The 25,013-nt window shown below is 39.2% G+C and overlaps 1 protein-coding gene across 5 annotated transcripts in view; it reads left to right on the forward strand.

The window, feature by feature from the left end:
* The first annotated feature begins 3,087 nt into the window (after positions 1–3,087).
* LOC126248989 (acidic mammalian chitinase) overlaps positions 3,088–25,013 on the forward strand; it is a 190,364-nt gene continuing 168,438 nt past the window's right edge. For 3 of the 5 annotated variants that reach the window (XM_049950555.1, XM_049950554.1, XM_049950557.1), the window contains exons 1-2: positions 3,088–3,227; positions 3,303–3,433. In XM_049950555.1, coding sequence (XP_049806512.1) covers positions 3,160–3,227; positions 3,303–3,433 — 199 coding nt within the window. In that variant the 5' untranslated portion in view covers positions 3,088–3,159. The remainder of the gene's footprint in view (positions 3,228–3,302; positions 3,434–25,013) is intronic. The other 2 variants (XM_049950556.1, XM_049950560.1) reach the window with 2 other exon arrangements.

Raw genomic sequence — 25,013 nt, forward strand, 5'->3', positions numbered from 1 at the left:
ATTTACCATGTAAAACTGACAACAACGTCCATTATGAAGTTTGATTTGGCCATTAATAAACTTTATCATCGGTAGTTCCTTAATTCTGATACTATATTCTGACTTTTTCTATCACATATGGTATGTCATAACATCACTATCCTCATTCAGTACTGGGCAAGCGCAATGATGTGACATCCAGTGTGAATACACCCACACACTGCTGGGCTGTGACGTGGCATGATGTGATGGTCCGTTAACAGTTAGTGTGAATCGGCCTGAGTAGCTGGACTCACAAAAATACATGAGGGGGTCTATAAGACCCTTGCCCAATAACAAATAGAAAATGCTATTTATTAAAACAACATTTTGAAATCTTGATACGTGTTGCGAATGAATAGCATAATATTTATTAATGTAGTGTGACTTTTATTTGAGTATAAAAAATACAATATCAAATCATTATCTAATTTTTTTCAAATAAACAATAAAATTTCAATCTCACAAGGGGATTTCTGCTCATTAAAAGATACACTCTTTATAAATAATCACACAGTATCCAGAATGAGATTTTCACTCTGCAGCGGAGTGTGCGCTGATATGAAACTTCCTGGCAGATTAAAACTGTGTGCCCGACCGAGACTCGAACTCGGGACCTTTGCCTTTCGCGGGCAAGTGCTCTACCATCTGAGCTACCGAAGCACGACTCACGCCCGGCACTCACAGCTTTACTTCTGCCAGTATCTCGCCTCCTACCTTCCAAACTTTACAGAAGTTCTCCTCGCAGGAGAACTTCTGTAAAGTTTGGAAGGTAGGAGGCGAGATACTGGCAGAAGTAAAGCTGTGAGTGCCGGGCGTGAGTCGTGCTTCGGTAGCTCAGATGGTAGAGCACGGTCCCGAGTTCGAGTCTCGGTCGGGCACACAGTTTTAATCTGCCAGGAAGTTTCAATCACACAGTGTTTTTTGCAAATTTTTTGTTGCATTTGCTGTATATTTGATCACTTTTCTGTCTAATTGAGTTGGTGATATTCCAGCTTTTGCAAATCTTCGGCTATTAGTGAGTGACTCCACAATGTCCTGTGGCTTGTGGAACATTCTTTTGAAGATGTGAAATACTGACTCTATTCTCCATATGAGGATGTAACATTTCTTGCCTTACTTACTTGAGGAAAATTCTTCTTTTATCAGATCAACCTTCCTGGTAGTTGGGATGTTGCTATGAAAATAAACACAGGGTATTTACTGCTGCTACATCTGTAATGTTTATCCATAAGATTAATGACCATCTACTTGAGAGTTTCTTGCGTGTGTATGTACATGCCTTCTGGTTAAGATAATGAACTCTTCATTTAGTTTTGTTATTGAACAAAACAATCTCTGCTTTATTTTTATGTCCTTCATTGACTGTGGCATTGTTGTGCAGAGAAATTAGCAGTATGACACTTTTCGTCTTTTTGGGCACACAACTGACAATTGTCAAATTGTCTTTGGAACCAAATGATGAAGATAAAATTTTCCTGGGCACTGAAGCTTTCATTTTGGTGGAATTTCCTTTTTGTTTTGTCTCAAATGTCCCATTGCTGTAAGCTATTTCTGTAATAGTTCTTAAAATAAAGGAATACTTGTAGAAAAACTATCCTCTGTAATATCTGTTGAGGTCCCTATCAATGTCTTTATTTGTGTCTTTACTGTTCAGGCGCAAAACTGGTTTGTTTTGACTGGTCATAAGCTTTTCCAGTGTAATCTAAACCATCTCTGGCATATGAAGTCACAGAATCACATAGCAAAAATATTTTCATTCTATATTTGCCTGATATGCTGGAAATGTACTGAATAAACTTACAACAGCCGCTGAAAGGGACAAGTTGTTCACAAATAGTTAAACGATGCATCCTTTGTTCGCAGCTTTCTATGAAAAGTTCCCAAATCTAGGGAATTGGTGCCTTGATGTCATTCTTGCTCATGGTCTCTCTGGCCCATTTGTCATCAAATCTAAAGGCCCTTCGTATGTCTTCAAGTCTGTTAACTGAAAATGTGGCCAAGTAAGTAAAACTGGTGACGTTATCCTGAAACAGGTCTGTGATGGGCACATTCCAGTTTCTACCTACACCTGTAATAATTAGGAGTCAAAAAATGCATTTGTTTCCTCGGATGTAACATTCTGTCATTTTTGTCGTATTAGCAATGCGCCTGCCTTATAAAGTAGTACAATGCACGAACTCATCTAGTATTTTTCTTGTGAGAAACAAACAGCCCCATGTTTTCTTAGTAGTAAAAGTTGCAGTACCTCTAATTGGACCAGGTGGAACTTCCATGATATTGTGTACTCAAATTCTCCTCCACTGAGTTCCATCACGATAAGGAAACCAGCACTTCTGTACTTTGTCGTATCTGATTCTCCACTTCTTTCTTCATTTGGGACACTAGAAGATACGGACTCATCGCCCTGAGGACCATCACTCTCTGAACCATTGTCATCTTCTTCATCAAAGAGAGCTTCATCTTCAAGCCATTCAGAAACTGTTGGTTCAAGATTCTGATAACTTGTTCTGGTTTCAGATGATATTCCTTTTCCTGTAAGAGACAGTATGGAATCCTAACTGTAAGTAAAGAATGAAAGTATCCTGCACAATTATGCTGTTTATGAAACTGAATTTATGCTCATAAGAAACAATGTTAGCGTAAGGACATACACTTATCTTTCAAAACAATAATCGAGCGCACCTCCCACAGTACCTCAAACTCTTCAATAATAGCAATAACTGTGCGGATGAGCTAAATGCCATAGAGTGCCACTCCCACCTAAGATCATTCGAAAGGTGGTTTCTTTAGGTGTCTGCAAGACCCTTGTCATGCATTTGACCTGTAGGATTGCAGAACTAATAAAGAAAATAATTAATTTGATTTGCAGCAAGTAAGGAGACAATTGTATTTTCAAGGCTCGCATAGTTTATTGATAAAATGAAAGGTTGCCGGGTTCAAAATAACGCTGTTAATGCTATGCATAAAAGGGTTAATTAGGAAGAAAGTAGCATCTTATGTAGATGGCAAACTTCGACCATAAATATCTATGGTTGAAGATGGCAAACCACTAAGTTATCTTTGGTTGGGCACTGTTTGTAAATGGATGTAGATCTAATGTTATTAATGTGATAGAAAAGTAACGTAAAGTGTAGCACGATGAATATACGTGTAAAACAACCAGTAGTTATTGGAAACTGTTATAGAGGGCAACCTAATCGACTATGGTGCGTTAGTAAACATTAGCTGGGACGCTGATTTGTATTTACGTGGCATATCAATAGTTTTCATCATTTTTGCAGGGAAGTTTTTATTTTGAAGTGGTTCCTGGTAGCTGTCGCCTGCCTTATTGCCGCAGGTGCTGTAACAGTATACTTGGCACACTACTTCATGAAGACACGCTATACGTCAACGAATGTCACTGGCGTAACGGGTATTTACAAATCCCCTGTTTTCCATGAGAAATATGTCACACACACACACACAAACTTTTTTGTAACTGTCAAAATCATTGATTAGGATCTTATGCAAGTTAATATAGATACGAACATTAACTAAAAGTTAGAGTATTTTCCTCGTCTGCCTTTATGGTGTGCTAACCTCTGGGTGCTTTAAGAAAGGCTCCAAGTTTACTTTATTGGAGATATAAATGTTGCCTTTTCGACTCAGTCCCCAGGGAAAGGAATGTTAAAGTCTGTACACATTCCAACCAGACTGCGGAGTCACGATAACACAGTCATGCACAATATCTTCACAAATTAATCTCTGGGTGTGACACACTGAGTAAACGTTATAAGGGCCCGTTACATCTGAATGTGAAAATATTAAATCTGAAAGAAATTTCTAAATTAGCAAAGAAAGGTTTAGAGATATGATTCCACTTGCGTGACAAGAAGTCTACAATACAGATGAATTAAATCACAAAAGTATCAGGGGTGATAACAATTTTCTGTTTGAGTGCATTGTTGCGTATATGCAACGTATCACAGCCAAGATGTGGGTATATAAGCACTGACGTGTAAACAAGGGATTAGTGTGGCATTGGTGTCTATTAGACGTACGTGCAGAAAATGTGGAAACGTGAGCTATGGAGATTTTATTACCAAATGCTCCCAAACAGGAACATTTGGCTATTATTGTTTTATTGGTTGCTGAAGACAAAATATTGGAAATGACGACTGTACATGGTGCAGCACATCTGTTGAAAACCATCATTGTGTACTGGTGCACTTTGGGGTGCTGCTGCTGCTGCTGATCCACATCCCCATATTGTGAATGTCATAATGCAGAAGTTACCTAACTCAAGTGGAAGACACTCAAGCACCTGCCCTATAGTCCTGATCTCCCCATGTGGTTAACTTGCCTTCGGTCCATCAAAAAAGACCTTGTAGGGTTGACGAATGCTGTCGGATGAGGATGCGCATACACTTTTTTATTGCCCTTATAATAAATTTCAATTGTACACCACTTTCTGTGCAGTATTAATAAGCAACCAGTTTAGGTAATGAATACAATTAAAATATCATGTAGAAGGAAGCAGGAGCTGTATCATAAAACGAATGACAATCGCAGTGGTGTTTCAGAATTTCACTACAGCCAGCACTGCAGAGTGCTGAATAATACCACCAGACAAATTAACTCAATGCATAATCAAGAGTATAGGAATCTCTCAGGACAAAATTAAAACCATATGATCAATTGAGAAATATCACGGCAGAAAGCAGTAGCCCAACATATATGCCCCTTCTGTGAGAGGATGAAACTGTTGGTGATCCACGAGAGCTGCACTTCTGCCAATGGTTTGGCAATTAGATTAAAATTTTCTTGGTGCAGACAAATGTGCAGAATGCTTAAAAACTGGCATTTCAACACAGTTATGTGTAATAGTGGTCCCTCCTTGGATTTTTCTTGGTTTGTGTATGGTATCATGTATGTACATAATATGCAATGAAGTAGTTTTTAGAGGTTGATCTAGTGTGATCACAGTGTTTCTGAAATTGTTTCGTAGTTTTAGTCACTTATAAAGAAAGGTACATTATATGGAATGCATGTAGACCTTGGGCTTTCATTTTGTATTCACATTCATTGGCTTCACCAACTCACAACTTTGTAGGTGACACAAACTTCCTACTTACTGGAAAAACCCAAAATTAACTGCAGGCATCTGTAAAAAAAATAAAATAAATAAAGCACCAACCCCAAAAATGGATGGTTTCAAGGGAATAAGCTATTGATAAACATACAAAACATTCCCAGATTTCTGCTTGAAGTGTGATGCCAGTGTGACAAACGGGAACGGAATTACATCCTCGGTGGAAATAAATTTTTTAGGCGTTTGGCTTAAAAATTACTTCAAATAGCACACGTATGTAAGCAAAATAAATTATATTACAGTCTACATTTATTGTCAGTTAAAACAAGCTTTAACTGTGGCTGAATTTCCTGCTTTGCCCAACTCCACACCATCCTTCAGTATGGAATTATTTATGGGGTAATACACCAGTAAGCTCTGCTATTTTCTTTATCCAGAAAAAAACTGTAAGAGCAATGCAACATGCTTACAAATAGTCTTGCAGGACCATCTTTAAAAACTGTCAATTCATCCACTGCTTTGTAAGTACATGCAGTACTCAAAACTTGTAAGTATGTTAAAAAAATTTAAGACATAATAAAATTTTTAACATCAATGAGCATGGCACAAGGTAAAGAGGAAAGTTCCATGTCCAATCAGCTTGGCATTACAGAAGTGTCCAGTTCACTCGTCTGCTTTGACCCACGATGTCATCCAGACGGCGGACACCCCTGCATCCAGCATATACAATATAGCGACCATAACATCACTAAACAAAAATATAAATGATAGAAGACAATGGGATAACTGTGGGAAGCTGGGGATTAGTGCAGGGACAAGCTAAATATATGACAGCACAATCCCAAAACAAAAAGAATCCACAAAATCAAACACAAATAATTCTCAACATATGGCATAATGCTGTAAACACAAAAACCACAGGGATCATACAACATTTCACATGGCTTATATTGCCGAAATGAAGCCCTTAAAAGAGAGAGAGAGAGAAGAAACAAGACACACACCTGCAAGTATGGTATCACAAATTTCGCTTTGTTTATAGCTAATAAAGTGATCATTACTTAGAACCCAAACACAAGTCAGATATCCCAATATCGCAAATTTCAAGTAACTTCCATAGCCCAAACAAAGCCAATAATTCAAAAACCCACACACACATCAAAAACTCACTTGACAAATTAAAATAAAAACAAAAAACTATACACCAAAATAAATGAACCTTTCATAATGCATTGTAAATCAAATGAAACAAATAAAAAAAATTACTTAACTGAAACCACACCTTAGATGAATACAACGAGATTGGCTAACCCCCTCCCCCCCTCCTCCTCACACCACACACACCAATCAATAAATATGAAACGAAATCCTTGAAACAACCCCAACCTTCCAAGCCCTCCCCCCTTCAACCAAACCAGTGCCACTCCTAAACACACCACCAACAAAGAAATAGAAAGAACAAAAACTAAACACACACACATTACACAGAAAAAGACAAACAGACCATACCAACATGTCCCCCCCCTTCTCTCCCCCCCCCCCCTGCCACCTGCCTGGCCAAACCCAAACCACTCGACTCACAAACCTTGACCTACATTCTCCCCACTGCCCCCACCAAATAATTCTCTGTGATGCTCTTCCATCAGCAGTACTCATCTTAGAAATGACATTGCAGGTTGGATGAGTGCCTCCCCCCCCCCCCCTCCAAAAAAAAAAAAGTTTTGATGGCCCTCAAAAACCCCCATATTGCATTTGTACAATCCTGATGTCATAATTCTTAACCTCAATACTATGATTCAATACCAAATGATCAAACCACCTTTTCTCCCAAAAGCCTATGTGATGAAAAAGCTTCAGACATGACACTACTCCCCTCCTGAATATATTCTTCCATCAACCCCCACAAGTACCCTCATAACTTGATTTTGAAAGACCCGAAAAACACAGTCTGAAAACCCACCTCTAGACATAAACACCCCCCCTCCCCCCCAAGCCAACATGAGAACCAACCTTCTCATATTTCCTGTTCCCAAATTAAGATGTATTCATTGATCTCCACTAACCCCCACCCCCGCAACTTCCCCCAATACTTCACATGCGCAGTACACACTTCCCTACAAAAAGAAAATGAAACCACCACACTTTGCACATTGTCTCCTGTGCACAAAAATGTTAAGACGATCAATAACAAAAATAATTTGTAAGTAAAGCAATATTGATGATGAACCTAGCTCTCTCAAAGCAGCTCCTTTGTCACGTTGATTGCCAAATATTGTCACAGCAGCACTGCTGCAAATACAGATCGCTGGTCTGAGAAGCTGGGACTAGTCAGCTTCATAATCTCATTACACATGACACCTCATGTAGTCAGCAATCGAGCCTAACTCCTGCAAAAACCTTATGGTCATCCTCATATTATCGCCCAACACAACTCAGAGTGAATAACTATTAAATTTTTGTGTCATATCAATTGCTAGCAAGAAAATAAAGTAACACTATTACATTTTGTCCACAAACAACACATGACTAATCATACTTAACACAAGCACGAACTCATAAACCCCCAGAAGAATAAATCTTTTCCAACAACTACTTCATACGGAATGATTACACAAAATCAAATATATGGTGTGTGTGTGTGTGTGAGAGAGAGAGAGAGAGCAGTGTGTCTGTCTCTGTGATGTATGGTAATAGATTGAGCTTTAGCTTGGCTTGATATCTACATTTGCTCCACTTTTAATGCAGTTTTAGTTCCCTTCCCAATCAGTGTTGTGACTGGTTTGATGCAGCGTGCCATGATGTCCTTTTGTGTGCCAGTCTGCTCCGAGTAGCAATTACACCCAACATTCTCAGTTATTTGTTGGATATATTCCAATATTTATTTTCTGCTACAATTTTTGCCCTCTGTGGCTTCCTCTTAGTACCATAGAAGGTATTCCCTGATGTCTCAACATACGCCATTCTTCTAGATAATGCTTGCCATATATTTATGGCTTGTCAGTTCTGTGGAGGACTTCCATATTAATTATCATTCCACTTAATTTTGAGCATCCTTCTGTTACTCCATTAATTCTCTTCTTTTCTGATTTCCATACAGTCCATGACTCACTTCCATATTTTCCACCAATTGTGTGTTATTTTCCTCTGTTTTTTGTCACAAGTTTATTGCTATCTCATTTCTGCCACTCCTTTTATCTTTGTTTGGCTTACTCTAAATCCATAGTCTGTTCTTAGTAGATTGTTCATTCCATTCAACAGGTCCTGTAATTTTTCCTCATTTTCAGTGAGGATAGCAATGTCATCAGCAAATCTTGACATTGATATATTTTCACAATGAATTTTAATCCCACTTCTGAATCATTGTTTTGTTCTCTTCATTTTTTTTTTAATATGTTGGTTGAACAGTAGTAGAGGAAGACTGCATCACTGCCTTACACGGTCTTTAATTCAAGCATGTCTCTCGTGGTCTTCCACAAAGTGTCTACTGGCCATGAAATTAATGGAAAAATAATTAAAATGAACAGGTGGTCACAAAAATAATGAAAAACTAATCAAATTGAGTGAGTGTCATGAATTTTGTTTTGTGTATCAGTCAGGTGTGGTTTTAGAAGGCAGTGGCAAGTTAGCACTACCCCCAAAAATGTTGTATCCAGCAGACTGCATCTACATACATACTCTACATACCACCATAAAGTATGTGGCAGAGGGTATGTTTTACCACAGCCAGTCATTTTCCTTCCAGTTCCATTCGCAAACAGAACGAGGGAAAAATGACTGTCCGTACGCCTCCGTATGATCCGTTATTTCTCTTACTTATGTTGATGGTCCTTACACAGAATGTACATTGGTGACAGTAGGTTCACTGTGCAGTCAGCTTCGAATGCCAGTTCTCCAAATTTTCCCAATAATGTTTCTCAAATAGAATGTCACTATCCTTCCAACGATTCTCTTTTTGAGTTCCCGAAGTATCTATGTAATACTTGATGTTGATTGAAGCTACCGGTAACAAATCTAGCAGCCCATCTCCGAATTGCTTCAATATCTTCCTTTAAATCTACCTGATGGGGATTCCAAACAGTAAAGTAATACTTAAGAATGGGTCACACTCGTGTTCTACATGTGGCCTCATTTACAGATGAACCACATTTTCCTAAAATTCTCCCGATAAATCAAAGTGACCATTCGCCTTTCTCACGGCAATCCTTACATGCTCGTACCATCTCATATTGCTTTATGCAATGCTGTGCCTAGATATTTACCGACCTGACTGTGTCGGGAAGCATACTGGAAATGTGGTATACAGACAGTACAGGATTGTTTTTCCTACTCAATTGCATTAACATACATTTTTCTAGATTTAGAGCTAGCTGCCATTCATCACACCAACTAGAAATTTTGTCTGTCATCTTGTATCCTCCTACAGTCAGTCAATGACGACAGCTTCCCATACACCAAACCATCACCAGCAAACAGCTGCAGAGTGCTGCCTACTCTGTACATCAGATCATTTATGTACATAGAGCATAACCGCAGTCCTACCACACTTTCCTGGGACACTTGTTATGTTTAGCTTTGTCTCTGATGAACAGTCACCATCAAGGACAACATACTGGGTCCTATTAGTTAATGAAGTCCTTGAGCCATGCACATATCTGGGAACCTATTCTATACACTCATATGTTTACAAACTGCCTATTGGCTTCTGTCTCGGGTTCTTCGGCCGACGTTCATCTAATGATTTTTCTGACGTTTCGCCAGCACGAGTGGCTGGCATTGTCAAAGCTTCACCCTCCATAGCCGGTGGTGAACTGGCAGTTCACCACCGGCTATGGAGGGTGAAGCTTTGACAATGCCAGCCACTCGTGCTGGCGAAACGTCAGAAAAATCATTAGATGAACGTCGGCCGAAGAACCCGAGACAGAAGCCAATAGGCAGTTTGTCAACAAGTGGCCACGAAAGCCTCAACAATTTTGTACTCATATGTTTGTTAACAGTCTGCAGTGAGGCATTGTGTCAAACACTTTTTGATATCAAGGAATATGGAATCTGCCTCTTGCCCTCCACCTGTAGTTCACAGAATATCATGCAGAAAAGGGCAAGCTGAGATTTTCACAAACAGGGATTTCTAAAAACGTGTCGATTTGTGAACAAAAGCTTATCCATCTCGAAGAAATTTATTTTATTTGAACTGAGAATATGTTCATGAATTCTGCAGCTAACCGAGATAAGGATATTGGTCTGTAATTTTGCAGTTCTGTCCCTTCACCCTTCTTATGCACAGGAGTCACCTGCATTTTTTCCAGTTGCTTGGGGTTTCACATTAAATGCAAGCTAAGTAAGAGACCAGTTCCGTAGAGGACAAACCAAATTGGGAATCTATCTGGACCTGTTGACTTATTTGTTTTCAACTCTTTCAGTTGCATCTCTACATGAGGGATGCCTATTACTATGTCTTCCATACTGGAATCTTTGTGATGTTCAAACAATGATATGTTTGTATGATCCTCCTGTGTGAATGATTTCTTAAACATGAAATTAAGAAGCTTCAGCTTTTGCTATCTTGTATAGCTGCACCAGATTGGTCAACAAATGACTGGATAGAAACCTTCCACTCACTAAGCAATTTCACTTAGGCTCAGAATTTTGTTGGGTTCTCAGCTAGATCCATTGCTAATGTATGATGGTTATAGTTGTCTGCTTTGTGCATTGCTCTTCTTACAGATAAACAACTCTGATCTAACATTTGCCTGTTGTCATTTGCCCTTTTTTTGAACTGAGAGTACAACAGTCTGTGCTTCCTCAGCATTTTCCACATTTTATTATTAAACCACTGTGGGTCTCTTCCATCTTTAATCCACTTACTTGGAACATACTTCTGTGAGTGTGATTTACAATCTGTTTAAACTTTGCTCATAATTCCTCTACTTATGTCATACTGGAACTAAAATATGTCCATTCATTGTCTAAGAGGGATGTTAGCAACAGCTTCTCTGCTCTTTTGTAGCAAAAATACCCTCCTAATCTTCCCGATTGATGTGTTATTTTTAGTAAACATTGTCTCTCTGATATCAGGATCACTAATCCTTGTCTCTATACTGACACCATCAATAACGTCAGGCCTGTTTTCAGCTATAAGGTCTAAAATATTTCCATTGCATGTAGGCTGTCGATCTACCTGCTCAAGACAATTTTTGGAAAAGTGTTCAAAATTACTTTGCAAGAGTGCCCGTTTGTATCCCCTCCAGTGAATTTGTAGAAGCTCCAGTGTATACTCGATAGGTGAAAGTCACCTTCAACTTATATTGCATGATCTCTGGGTATTACGGCACTACTGAGCATAGACTTTCCTTTACTGACTCTAAAACTGTTATGCCAGAATCACGTGGCCAGTAAAAATATCCACCAACTAATTCACCTAGACGCGTTATACGCATCCAGATAACTCCACAGTCCATTTAATATATAAAGATTCACCAGAACTCGTGAAAAATATTTGTCATCTCTAGGGACTTGTATGTCCATCAGTTAGTACAGCTACTGTGGTTTGAAATTAGGAAATGCAGCTTTGTTAACGTAGAGCTATATGAGCTGTATACGCATAATTTAAATGACATGTAAACTGTTGCTCCACCCAAGACAGTGCTGCCGTGTGTGTTGCTGGATGAGAATAAATTAGAACAGCTGTTTCTCAAATTCTGTTCACTCCCTCTTTTTTTTAAATCTCTTTAATCCATGTCTCCTTTGGAAAGACATTTCTTTAAAGATTTTTGATAATTAATATAAAACACTATTGTAATTTCAATCACATTTTAGAGATGGTAAGGGCGATCAGAGTAAAATTGATTTCACACTAGCCAGACCATTATTTGGCTGTAAGGGCATGATGATACCACCTTAGTAGTACACTGCAACTGGCATATGACCTCCCAGCATCCCCTGGATGTGTTATATCGAGGTAAACAGTGTACAGGAGGCTTCAGTAGAGTGGCCTTTATTGTTGGAGATCTGCTGTCTGTTTACCTCTGGCGTGTCTTCACGGAAGGGAACATCTAAAGTGGAGTCATCAACATGCCGCCTGGATGTTCAAATGGTGGGCCAATGCTTTTGTTCACAGATGAGTGCCAGTTTGGTCTGGAGAGTGAGTCTCAACAGATTTGCTTCTGTAGGGCATGTGGAACATGATTTTCGGACCAAAACATTGTGGAAAGAGTCCAATATCGAGCAGATCCCTAATGGTGTGGGCAGGGATTGCGTTGACCACTCAAACACCTCTTCGTGAAATTGTATGGGTGAATCAACAAGATTTAACTGCTGCCAGGTACTGTGAGGAGATTTTGGGATTTCATGCATGGTTGAGGTGAGGTGCTGTGGACCCAGACTTCATATTGCTGGACGATAATGCTCAATCTCATAGAGCGTGGGTGGTTGATGCTTTTTTGGAAATGGAAGATACTGTACGCATAGTGTGGCCTGTTCGCTCTCCTGATTTGAATCCCATAGAGCATGTCTGGGATGCCCTAGGGAGATGGGTTGCATCGTGTCAGCATTCACCAACCACTCTCCAAGACTTGTGAGCAGCTCTGCAGGAAGAATGGGCATTATTGCCTCAACATGAGATTGATGACATCATTCACAGTATGGTGCCAGAGGTAGTCAAACGCCACACTGAGCACATTAACCAGTTGTCAGAACGTGTCGAAATCTGTTAAGGCGGGAAGAAATGAAGAACATTTTTGTATACCATTATGCAAGTTGCCATTGATTATGTTCTTTACATTGTTTCTACTTTGCTATCACCTGTTTTTACTGTTTTGTGGTAAAATAAATTAAAAATTGCCATTTGGTGCTTTAATTTTGGACACCAGTGTATAATTGCTTATGGATTTGACCTGTCGTTTCCAGAGTCTGCCATCTAACAATGTCAGAGAAGTTGAATTCTCTCGTGTATCATATGATGAGAAGTATTAGAAATGAGAACAGCAAGAATCTTAATATCAGGATCAATGTTCACGATGCAGATAAAATTAAGGAATTCTGCTACCTAGGCAGTAAAATAATGAGCAATGGACAGAGCAAGGAGGACATCAAAAGCAGACCAACAATGCCAAAAAGGGCATTCCTGGCCGAGAGAAGTCTACTAATATCAAATATCAGCCTTAATTTGAGGAAGAAATTTCTGAGAATGTACGTTTGGAGTACAGCATTGTATGGTAGTGAAACATGGACTGTGGGAAAGTTGGAACAGAAGAAAATTGAGGCATTTGAGATGTGGTACTACAGACGAATGTTGAAAATTAGGTGGACTGTTAAGGTAAGGAATGAGGAGGTTCTGTGCAGAATCGAAGAGGAAAGGAATATGTGGAAAACACTGATAAGGAGAAGGGACAGGGTGATAGGACATCTGTTAAGACATGAGGGAATGACTTCCATGGTATTAGAGGGAGCTGTAAAGGGCAAAAACTGTGGAGGAAGACAGAGACTGAAATACACCCAGAAAATAATAGAGGACATAGGTTGCAAGTACTACTTTGAGAGGAAGAGGTTAGCACAGGAGAGGAATTCGTGGCAGGCCACATCAAACCAGTCAGAAGACTGATGACAAAAAAAAAAAAAAAAAAGAAAAAATAATGCGAGTTTAGACAAAGTTGTTGAAATAGGAAAAATGAACTTGGTGGTTCATTTCTGAGATTAAGAGAATCAGATAGATACAAGATATTTAACATCTATGTTTTTGAATTCTATCAGAGCTTCTGTTTTACAGTCAATCTTCCTGGAGCGTCTGAATGGTTCGAATTTATCACCTGAGCATATAACACAAATTTCGATAAATGGGCCAAATGTGAACTTAAAGACATTGCATGATTTGCAAGCATTTTTAAATGATGAAGGAGATAATCAACCACAAATGTTTTATTATTACACTTGTTCATTTCATGTAGTGAATGTGCAGGTTTGAAAACTGCCCCAATAAAAGTGCTTATGATGTTCATGAGTTTCTTAGGGCAATTTGGTACTTTAAATTTTTCTTCAAGAAGGGCAACCTCAAATTTCACTAGGATTTCCAAGCTCCCTCTCAAATTTTGTTGTATTGGATATATTGGGAGAAATGGAAACAGAACTCCAGATTATTCCATTTTTGAAGAAGTATGTTGCTGTAATATGTAAAAGACCACCAGAAACTAGAAATTTTGAAAAAAATAAATGTCATTTAGAAGACAAATTTCTTTGTTAAAACTTGAGGAGTTTGTAACTATCAGCCAAATGACTCTCTTCCCTTTTTGGTACAAAGATTTAGAAATGTCAGGAAGTGTTGATCTGGGCATAGCAAGGTACTTTTCATTAAAAAGATAATCATTTTCAACATATTTATATGCCACAGTGGCCAAATTTAACATGAACAGTTAAGCTTAAGGGAACACCATAGTTAGTTAGTAAAACTTTAAATTACTGTCCTTAGAATTTTTCGGTCAGTTCCGTTTTTTAATTTACAATCTAAGACAACAATGCACCATGAAGGAATTATGTGAATGGAGTGAAAATTGATAGATGTGATGTACATATACAGACAGACAAATGATTACAATTTCAGAAAAAAACGATAATTTATTCAATAGAAAGAGCTTCACGAAGTGAGCAAGTCAATAAAGCATTTGACCAGGTCTGTACCTTCAGCTCGGCATTGATTGATAGAGTTGTTGGTTGTCCTCCTGAGGTATATTGTGCCAGATTTTATCCAATTGGTGCATTAGATCATCAAACTCCTGAGCTGGTTGGAGAGCCCTGCCCATAATGCTCCAAATGTTCTCCAATTGGGAGAGATCCAGTGACCTTGGTGACCAAGGTAGGGTGTGGCAAGCTAGTCATTGGGGCTCAGTTCAAAGCCGAACTCATCACTGAAGGCAGCTCTACTCCAGTCAATAAGATTCCAGGTAGAAGTGGTGTCTGGAGATGCCCCACACAGTGGTGGAATACCAAACTGACTGTTGCTCATCATATGGCCTCACAGCCAGGAGTGATGGTCTGGTGTGCCATTTCTTTTCATAGCAGAAACACTTTGGTTGTCATCTGTAGCACCCTTACAGCAACACTCATGATATTCTATGCCCCATTTTGTTGCCTTTCATGCCAAGCCATTCTGGGCTTACATTTCAGCAAGATAATGCCCACCCGCACACGGCGAGAGTTTCTGCTGCTTGTCTTTGTGCTTACCAAACCATACCTTAGCCAGTAAGGTCACTGGATCTGTCCCTAATTGATGATGTTTTGAGCATTACGGACAGGCCCCTCCAACCAGCTCAGGTTTTTGATGATATAACCTGCCAATTGGACAGAATTTGGCATGATATCTAACAGGAGGACATCCAACAACTCTTATCAATCAGTGCCGAGCTGTAACAGCTTGCATAAGGGCCAAAGGTGGACCAACACATTATTGACTTATTCAGTCTGTGTTGAGTAAAACATCCATTTTTCCAAAATTGTAATCATTTGTTTGTCTGTACATGCACATCACATCTGCCAGTTTGTGTCCCATTCAGATAATTCCTTGATGCTGCATCATTTTCTTCTTCTTCTTCTTTTTTCTTGGTGTGTATAACAATCAAAACCTTAGAACTTAGCAAACATTGGAAAATTGCCCACAGAGGTGCTCAGTGGATTTAATTATTGTGGCTACTTGAAGTTTCAATATTACAATAACCACAGTATGAATAACACTTAAAGTGCAAAAAACTTTCAAGACAGCAAACTTACATATTGCCTCTAAAATTGGAAACGAAGCATTGGCAAAGCAACAAGCATAAGCAGTTATTATTTGCAAGGGAAACAGAGGACTAATTCAAAGTGAAAGAATGGGGCTGAAATTCTTGGATTAACCAGTGATCAATAACCAGCTCGAGATCGGTCCACAACCCCAACAGTCGCTCAGTTCAGTACAGATTGTAAAACAAACGCATAAAATATACATTAAATTAACATAACAAATAAATAGTAAGTGGCACATGGGCATCCAAGAATGACAGAGAAAATCTGGGCTGACAATTGAGCCCATTTAACCCACTAGTGCTTAAGGTTAACAGAATAAAATTTACATGACAAAATAAGTTACAACATGCATATGGGCCTTTTAACCCTGACTGAGGAATCCAAAGTAAATAACTCAGCCTATTTGAGCTGCAAGTACTTTAAGTTAGCTTACTCATTCTCCTGGCCCCCTAAACAGCAGTCGGATTTTGGCCTCATCAAGTAACTTCCTCCACAGAATTCTGTCCTGCCTAGAGGTCTTTGCCCTTCGGGTTTCTTCTCTGACACTTCTGTCAACCTTGTTCCTTCCTCTTTTCTACAGGGTGATTCACGAAGATATGCAAATATTAAAATATGTTATTCTACAAGTAAAACTAAAGAAAAAAGTTCATATAAACATAGGTCTGCAAATTTTTAGTTACAGAGTTACGGCTAGTAAAAGATTTTGCCAGATTTTTAGCAACTTCGCTAATATGAAGTCATCGCAATACTGTATGAGGTTATAGTAAAGCATGATCTCCATTTATTTTGTTGCCATTGATCTGGTGAATCTAATAAAACATGTCTCAGATGTTCATCTGCAGTAGTTTTACAGAACATCCACAGAAGCAAAGATCATTATACAAGTAAATTTGTTTACTTTCCATTAAGAATGTAGAAACACTTATGTCATAGTTGGCAACCGTTAGAGAGTTGTTTCAGTCATTTCCTAAACTTGAAATGAGTTAGTTTTCTGTATTGTTCAGTGAAATAACATAACAACAACAGTGTATTTAAGTGAAACCACACAGTAATTTTTGTAGTCTGTACATTATTTATGAAATAGGGATGCCTTTCAGATTTAAAACCAAGGAACACACCGATATGGTGTTTATTTATGGCAAATGTGATGGTAATGCTTTGGCTGCAGTTAACAAATATCACATACGTTATTCAACTTAGAGGATTCTGAATGCACAAACTATTAGTGGAGTGTTTCGAATGTTACGGGAAACAGGTTCTCTACCTACCATTCATAATCAGTATGAGCGCTCGATACATGAAGACGATGATGGGGATATTATGGATCCTGTCCAACGTAGCCTGGGCACAAGTACACGAAGTATCTCTCAATGATTAGGCATTTCACAATCCGAGGTATGGCGCACACTGAAATGCAATAATCTGTATCCTTACCATAAACAAAAAGTGCATCATTTACATCCGGGAGATCCTGCTCTTCACTTGGAGTTATGCAACTGATTAAATACTAATCAGCAGTTACACAAATACATTTTATTTACTGATGAGGCACAGTTTACTCAAGATGGTATAAACAGTTTACATAACAAACACGTATGGTATGAAGCAAACTCACATGCAACAATGCAACACAATTTTCAGCAATGATTTAGCATAAATGTGTGGTATGGTGTAATCAGCTTACACTTCATTGGACCATTCATTTTCCCAGGATATCTACCTGGCGAGACATGCGTACAATTCCTTCAAGAAGAAATACCCTGCTTGCTCTAAGATATTCCACTTGCTTCGTGATTGCAAATGCACTTTCAACATGATGACGTGCTTCTACATTTCACCAACGCTGTTATTATACATTTAAATGAACATTTTCCCCAGAAATGGATTGGTCGTGGTACTACACGTCTGTGGCCACCCAGATCACTCGATTTGACACTAATGGATTTTTGTGTATGGGGATGGCTGAAAGACATACATATACCAAAAAAAGTTTCGTATCACCCCAGTTCCCAGAACTCCTGAAGATAAACGTTGACTGTGGATATTCTATCACAGACATAGTCCCTTTGACTGTTCAGAGAGGTCACTAAACCTGCCCAAAGATGTAAACAACCATGCATGAGCAGTGCCTATTAGATGGAGGGGGTCCGACAGCCAATCAGTTCCAGTCATTCCACCAGAAAGGAGGTACACGGCTCGTGTTGTCTGTACTTCTACCATACATAGATGGTCAGTAGCACGGTTTGATCACGTCCGCATTGTAAATTTGTGCCAGGAAGGGCTTTCAACAAGGGAAGTGTCCAGTCGTCTCGGAGTGAACAAAGCGATGTTGTTCAGACATGGAGGAAATACAGAGAGACAGGAACTGTCGATGACATGCCTTGCTCAGGCTGCCCAAGGGCTACTATTCCAGTGGAAGACCCCTACCTATGGATTATGACTCGGAGGAACCCTGTCAGCAACACCACCATATTGAATAATGTTTTTCCTGCAGCCACAGGACGTCGTGTTATGACTCAAACTGTGTGCAATAGGCTGCATGATGCGCAGCTTCACTCCTGACGCCCATGGCAAGGTCCATCTTTGCCACCAAGACACCATGCAGCGTGGTACAGATGGGCCCAACAACATGCTGAATGGACTGCTCAGAATTGGCATCACATTTTCTTCACCGATGACTGCCGCATATGCCTTCAACCAGACTATCATCGGAGACACGTTTGGAGGCATCCCGGCTGGGCTGAATGCCTTAGACACACTGTCGAGCGAGTGTAGCAAGGTGGAGGTTCCTAGCTGTTTTGGGGTGGCATTATGTGGGGCCGATGTATGCTGCAGGTGGTCATGGAAGGTGCTGTAACAGCTGTACGATACGTGAATGTGAGCCTCCGACCATTAGTGCAACCATATCGGCAGCATACTGGCGAAGCATTTGTCTTCATGGATGACAATTCGTGCCCCCATCATGCACATCTTGTGAATGACTTCCTTCAGGATAATGACATCGCTCAACTAGTGTGGGCAGCATGTTCTGCAGACATGAACCCTATCAAATATACCTGGGATAGATTGAAAAGTGCTGTTTATGGACGACACCTACCAACCACTCTGAGGAATCTACGCCAAATCACCATTGAAGAGTGGATAATCTGGACCAACAGAGCCTTGATGGACTTGTGGATAGTATGTCACGATGACTACAGGCATGCATTAATGCAAGAAGACATGCTACTGGGTATTAGAGGTACCGATGTGTACAGCAATCTGGACAACCATCTCTGAAGATCTCGCTGTATGGTGGTACAACATGCAATGTATGGTTTTCACAAGCAATAGAAAGGGTGGAAATGTTGTTTATGTTGATCTCTATTCCAATTTTCTGTACAGGTTGCGGAATTCGGAACTGAGATGATGCAAAACTTTTTTTGATGTGTGTAGTTTATGAGAACAAAGTCAATACATGTGAGGCATTACTTGCTCGCATTATGGATGCAATAGACAAAATTAAGAACAACCCTGTGAAAGTGAAATGAGCAACAAAATATCTTCATACACGTGCAGCCAAATGTATTGAACTCGGTGGAGACATTTTGGAACATTTATTGTGAATGTATTGTGAAATTGTATGTACACTGTACAAGTTCCTTAAAACTGAGTTTTGTTTTTTCTGGTTTGACATGAATTCACGTGTGCTATGGTATTAATGAAAGCAGATTGTCTGACATATTCATACAGTTTCAGTTAACATTATTACCATCATTTTTCCAAAATTAAATTCTCTACAGCTTCTGTTGAAAACATTGTGCAATTGTCTGGAATTTAAAAAACAAATTGGTCCAAGCTGTTCATAAATTAAAAATCACACAAAATTACTTTTTTGCTTCTCTGGATGTTCTGGAAAACTACTGCAGCTACACGTCTGGGACATGTGTTATTAGATTCACGAGACCAATAACAACAAAGTAAATAGAAATCGTGCTTTACTTTAACCTCGTACAGTTTTACCTCATGTTAGCAAAGTTGCCAAATTTCAGGCAAAATCTTTTATTACCTGTAACTCTGTAACTAAACATTTGGGGACCTATGTTTTTGTGAACTTTTTTCTTTAGTTTTACTTGTAGAATAACATATTAAAATATTTGCATATCTCCATGAATCACCCTGTATAGACATGCACAGCCCACCTCAGCCTCCTTGTCATGGCTTCCACAGCAATGTATATTTCATCATATACCTCCCTGAGCTCACTGTTTTTCTTATTCTTCGCCATTCTCCTCTCTCACAAAATTGTCCAAATATCTTCTGCAGAATTTTATTTTTAAAAACTTTTATCTTTCTGTGTGTATACTTATCTACTCTTCATTTTTCTACCCCATAGGGTAATACTGGTCTGATTATAGTTTACATATTATTAGCTTGGTTCCTCCTGATAGAATTTGGATGTCAGTAGTTTGTTGAGTGAATGTGATCCTCTGAATGCTGCTTTTATCCTCACATCTCCTTCTTTTTTCACATCTTTTCTGTTATTTACTGCAATCTGCAAATATATAAACTCATCTGCTTCAACGTGGCTGCTTCTTCAAAAATGTGGTCATCAATCTGTATGATTTCATACCTTTTTGCCTTGCAATTTCCTTCTACCCTCATGAAATTTGTTTCCTCATCATTTACCTCTAATCTAACTTCCCTTGCTTTTTTTAAATAGCATTGAGGGAGGTGGCACAGTGGTTAGTGCACTGGACTCATATTCAGGAGGACAATGATTCAAACCTGCATCTGGCTATCCTGATTTAGGTTTCCATGATTTCTCTAAATCGCTTCAGGCAAATGCCAGAATGGTTCCTTTGAAGGGCCACAGTTGATTTCTTTCCCCATAATCTGAGCTTGTGGTCCATCTCTAATGACATCGTTGTCAACGGGTTGTTAAACGCTAATCTCCTCCCCCTTTTTGAAATAGCTTTCTTGCCAATATTTTCAGGTCATCTAGATTTTCAGCAATTAATGCAATATCATCTGAAAAGGCCAGTACATTCATTTTTAGTCCTGTGCTATTTACCTCCTGTGCTTCAGTTGTTGCATCCAGTGCTTCCTTTGTTATTACACCGAAGAAGAGTGGTGATATTCCATCTCCTTGCCTAACTCCTGTGTTTATGTCAAAAGCCATGGAATATTCTCCATCAATTTTCGTTATCCCTTTTGAGCCTTCCAGTGTAACTTTTAAAAGATTTGTAATCTTCTTTGGTATTCCCAACTTCTGCATTTTCTCCCAAAACTTTTGTGTGTTTTTGCTATCATAAGATTTCTTAAATTCAACAAATAATATGGGCATTGTTTTGTTGTGTTCCCAATATTTTGATATGACTTCTTTCAGTACAAATATTTGATCAGTGGTGGATCTTTTCTAAAGAAATCCTATTTGCTTCTTATCTGTTATGCCTTTTAAATATGGTTCCAGCATTTTCTGGTAAAGCTTGGATAACACTTTGTAGGCTGTGCTAACTAATGAGATGCCTCTATAATTTCTACATTCTCGTTTATCAATTCTAAATGCTTATTTATAGGTTGGAAAAATACCTGTCAGGTTGGTATACAAAGTCTGAGCTATAACTCACTTGAACTTGGTACCTTTGCCTTTCATGGGCAAAGTTCTCAAGTTCGAGTCTCGGTCTGACACACAGTTTTAATCTGCCAGGAAGTTTCTTATCAGCGTACACTCCACTGCAAAGTGAAAATCTCATTCTGTAAGTACCGTTGTTTGTTAGAAGGTGTAATGTGATCAGAAGTGTGTAGCTGACCTTCAGTGAGGAGATCAATGCGAGAGAAAGTGGAATGGTATTCAAAACAGGACCAGGTGAAATTTAATTGGAAGAATGTGTTTAGAGATTCCAAGAATTTTAATAGATCAGCCTCAGCATGAGTCCATATGGCAAACATGTCATCAGTGTATCTAAACCAAACCAGGGGCTGAAGGCTTATGGATGCACCTTCCAAGTGACTCATGAAAAGGTTGCGATAGGAAGGAGCCATCCTGGCTTAGTTGATCAACATCTGCAATCCATAGTACAAGACTTGCTTAAAGACACCAGCTATTTCCTAGATGGTCTGACATTTGTTCCTGTCGTACTTCCACCAAACAACTTGCTTGTCACCACTGATGCCACCTCCCTCTATGCCAACAAATGCCATGTACAGTCGTGAACAAAACGAACGAGACCCCTTGTCTTTTCATTATGCTGATCCGCACAGCTTTAGTCTGCTACACAGCTTATCAGGCAAGGCGACGAAGTGCTACCAACATACTATGCACAGGCGTGAAATTGAAAAACTATCCGAACTTTGTCAGACTGTTTACAATCATGTGTAAGACTATATTAATGCTGATTAGTGTGTTAAACACAACACGTAAATATAAGATATAAATTAAAGAAGAAACGCTAATTAGTATGAACTGTACTAATAAAAACGAATTTCAGCTTATCGAGATAACGTAACTGTTTTAGTAAGACAAAGTACCCCAGATCGTTACGAATTAGCAAAATATTATGCGCATTCGGCCGCGAAAAGGTCTGTGTGAACGTTCAGACAAGTCATACTGGATTACCGTTGACGACCTACTATGAAAGTGTGCAAATTTAACAGTGCGTGAAGATTCATAACGAAATTCAGTTAAAAAACATTGAGTACCACATTTAAGTGAATTCAATTATTGACAGAAGCGGAAAAACTAGGCAGTAACAAGTATGAAATTCTACAAGAGTTTCATATTGACATCCACAGGGCACCAGTACAGAATAAAGGTAACAATAAAACGTATTAGGGGCGCGAGAATTTCGTAAAATTGCTTTACTGATAGTCTTAACTGTCTCCATCGAGATTAGAAAAACAAACCAGACCTCCCTTGCAGTAGCAAACACCTTGCACTATGCTAGCAGACAACCCAGGCAAACAGCCCTCTATTATTACCCCAGACATGAATAAGCCGGCAATTTCGCAATGAAAATGTCAAAATGATCTGCATTTCTGTTGCATAGAGCTTTCTGGACTCAAAAACCTGAATTTTCTACCTTTATGTCACTACTTATGTGACAATCATTCTGGATGTTTATCGGAATAACAAAACACTGTTATTAGCGAGTAAATTTAGGAGGATAATTCTGCACCACCCCAGGAAATAAACGGCGACATAGCTGCCGAACGTATTTTCCAATGTTTCGAATTCTCCATTAGACTCGCCACAGCTAGAAAACGTTCATTAGCCGAAGTGTGTCTAGCAGTGGGAATGCTCGCACTTCTAAAATGCGGTGGCATTAATACTGGGATCTGAATTACCACGTGAATAGGCAAATGGATTTTATTTGCATTCCTGTAAACGTGATTTGGATAGAAAGTGTAGCTATGATTAATATGCTGATGTATCGACTGCAACTAAAACATTTCGAGTAAAGAGTAGGGGGAATTACTTATGCCGCCCTTATCTTCAGTAACTGTCGTAGCTATTTTCGTTGTTAGGACTTCGTCACCTAAATCGGAAAAAATGGAACCCTACTAGTCTCACTTTCTTGACCGTCTGTCTGTCTAGCCAACCCTTAAAACCCATTTACCTCCAGTACGGGTAGACATAATAAGCAGAAATGTATCGTACTTCCTGCGGTATACGGTCCCATGGTGGTGTAAAAAGGTGAGCTTATGTGTCAACGCAATCTAAAGATACGACCGTTTATGAAAAGAAAATTTACGCGAAAGGTGAAAAAATGGCTCTAAGAACTATGCGATCAAACTGTTTAGGTCATCAGTCCACTAGACCTAGAACTACTTAAACCTACCTAACCTAAAGACATTACACACATCCATGCCCCCAGGTAGGATTCCAACCTGCGACTGAAGCAGGCGCGCGGTTCGTGACTGAATCGCCTAGAACCGCTCGGTCACCGTTCCCGGTGTAACCCCTTTCACCTCATGTATAATGATAATATATACTGTCTAGTGAGGATAAACAGTATTCGCCAGCAACTCAGATCGTTTCATCACGGAACTTTTACGAAGCTACATTCAAATTTTGTTCGAAGTCGTCTGCAATATCCACTTATAAACACCCTAGGAACGTCGTATGCGATATCCACTTCTGAAGACGCTGGCAGATTCTGCAGTACCATAACAAGTAGTTAAGAATTTATTGTTATTGGTCCATGCATGACACTTTATTTCAGTATCAATTTGACGCACCTAGGTGTTTGTCTATGGTTTAAAATAATGAACAAAAAATAAATAAACAGCAAACAACTTCGATGTTCAAATTTAAATGTAGCTCACATGTCGCAATTACAACATAATTTCGTTGTTACATCTACATGACTACATCTACAGGATTTCTTTGCAATCCAGACTTGCGGCCTGGTAGAGGGCTCATCGAACCATCTTCGGACTATTTCTCTACCGTCAACCTCTTTAACAGCGTGCGGGAAGAAGGACCACTGAAATCTTTTCTTACGAGCCCTGAATTACATTATTACTATGTTCATTTCTTCCTGTGTAAGTTCCCGAGGAAGTAATGTTTTGGAATTCAGAACAGACGTTGGTGATTGAAATTTCGTGAAAAGATCTCGCGGCAACGAAAACACTTTTGTTTTCATGAATGTCACCCCAACTCGCTTATCAAATCTGGGGCTCCCTCTCCCCTATTTCGTGACATTACAAACTGTGCTACAGTTCCTTGGACGTTTTTGGTGTGCACCGTCAATCACGTCTGTCAAGGATCCCATACCGCGCAGGAATACTGAAGCAGTGGACGGACAGACTTAGTTTAGGCAGTGTTTTCAGTAGACCTGTTGCGTATTCTTAGTGTGCGGCCAATAAAACGCAGTCTTTCGTTTGTCTTCCCAACGAAAGTATGTTTGCGATCGTTCCAGTTTAAGTTTTACTGGGTACTGAGATGAATTGACAGTATTTCGATTTGTGTTTTGTCATGTAACCGAAAGTTAATTATTGTTACTGGACGCAGCTTTCGTGTTTAATGTGTCCCTCATTCAACAGAGTACAGTCCTTGTGCACCTCATACAACTGTTTCAAAGCATTAAATTGTTACTGATGTTACCAAGTTGCAGTGGTCATCTAAACTTACCGTTTTGAAACAAAGGAAAATATTGTAGCAAAATATGGCAAC

The sequence above is a fragment of the Schistocerca nitens genome, chromosome 3 (assembly GCF_023898315.1).
Source record: "Schistocerca nitens isolate TAMUIC-IGC-003100 chromosome 3, iqSchNite1.1, whole genome shotgun sequence".
NCBI lineage: Eukaryota > Metazoa > Arthropoda > Insecta > Orthoptera > Acrididae > Schistocerca > Schistocerca nitens.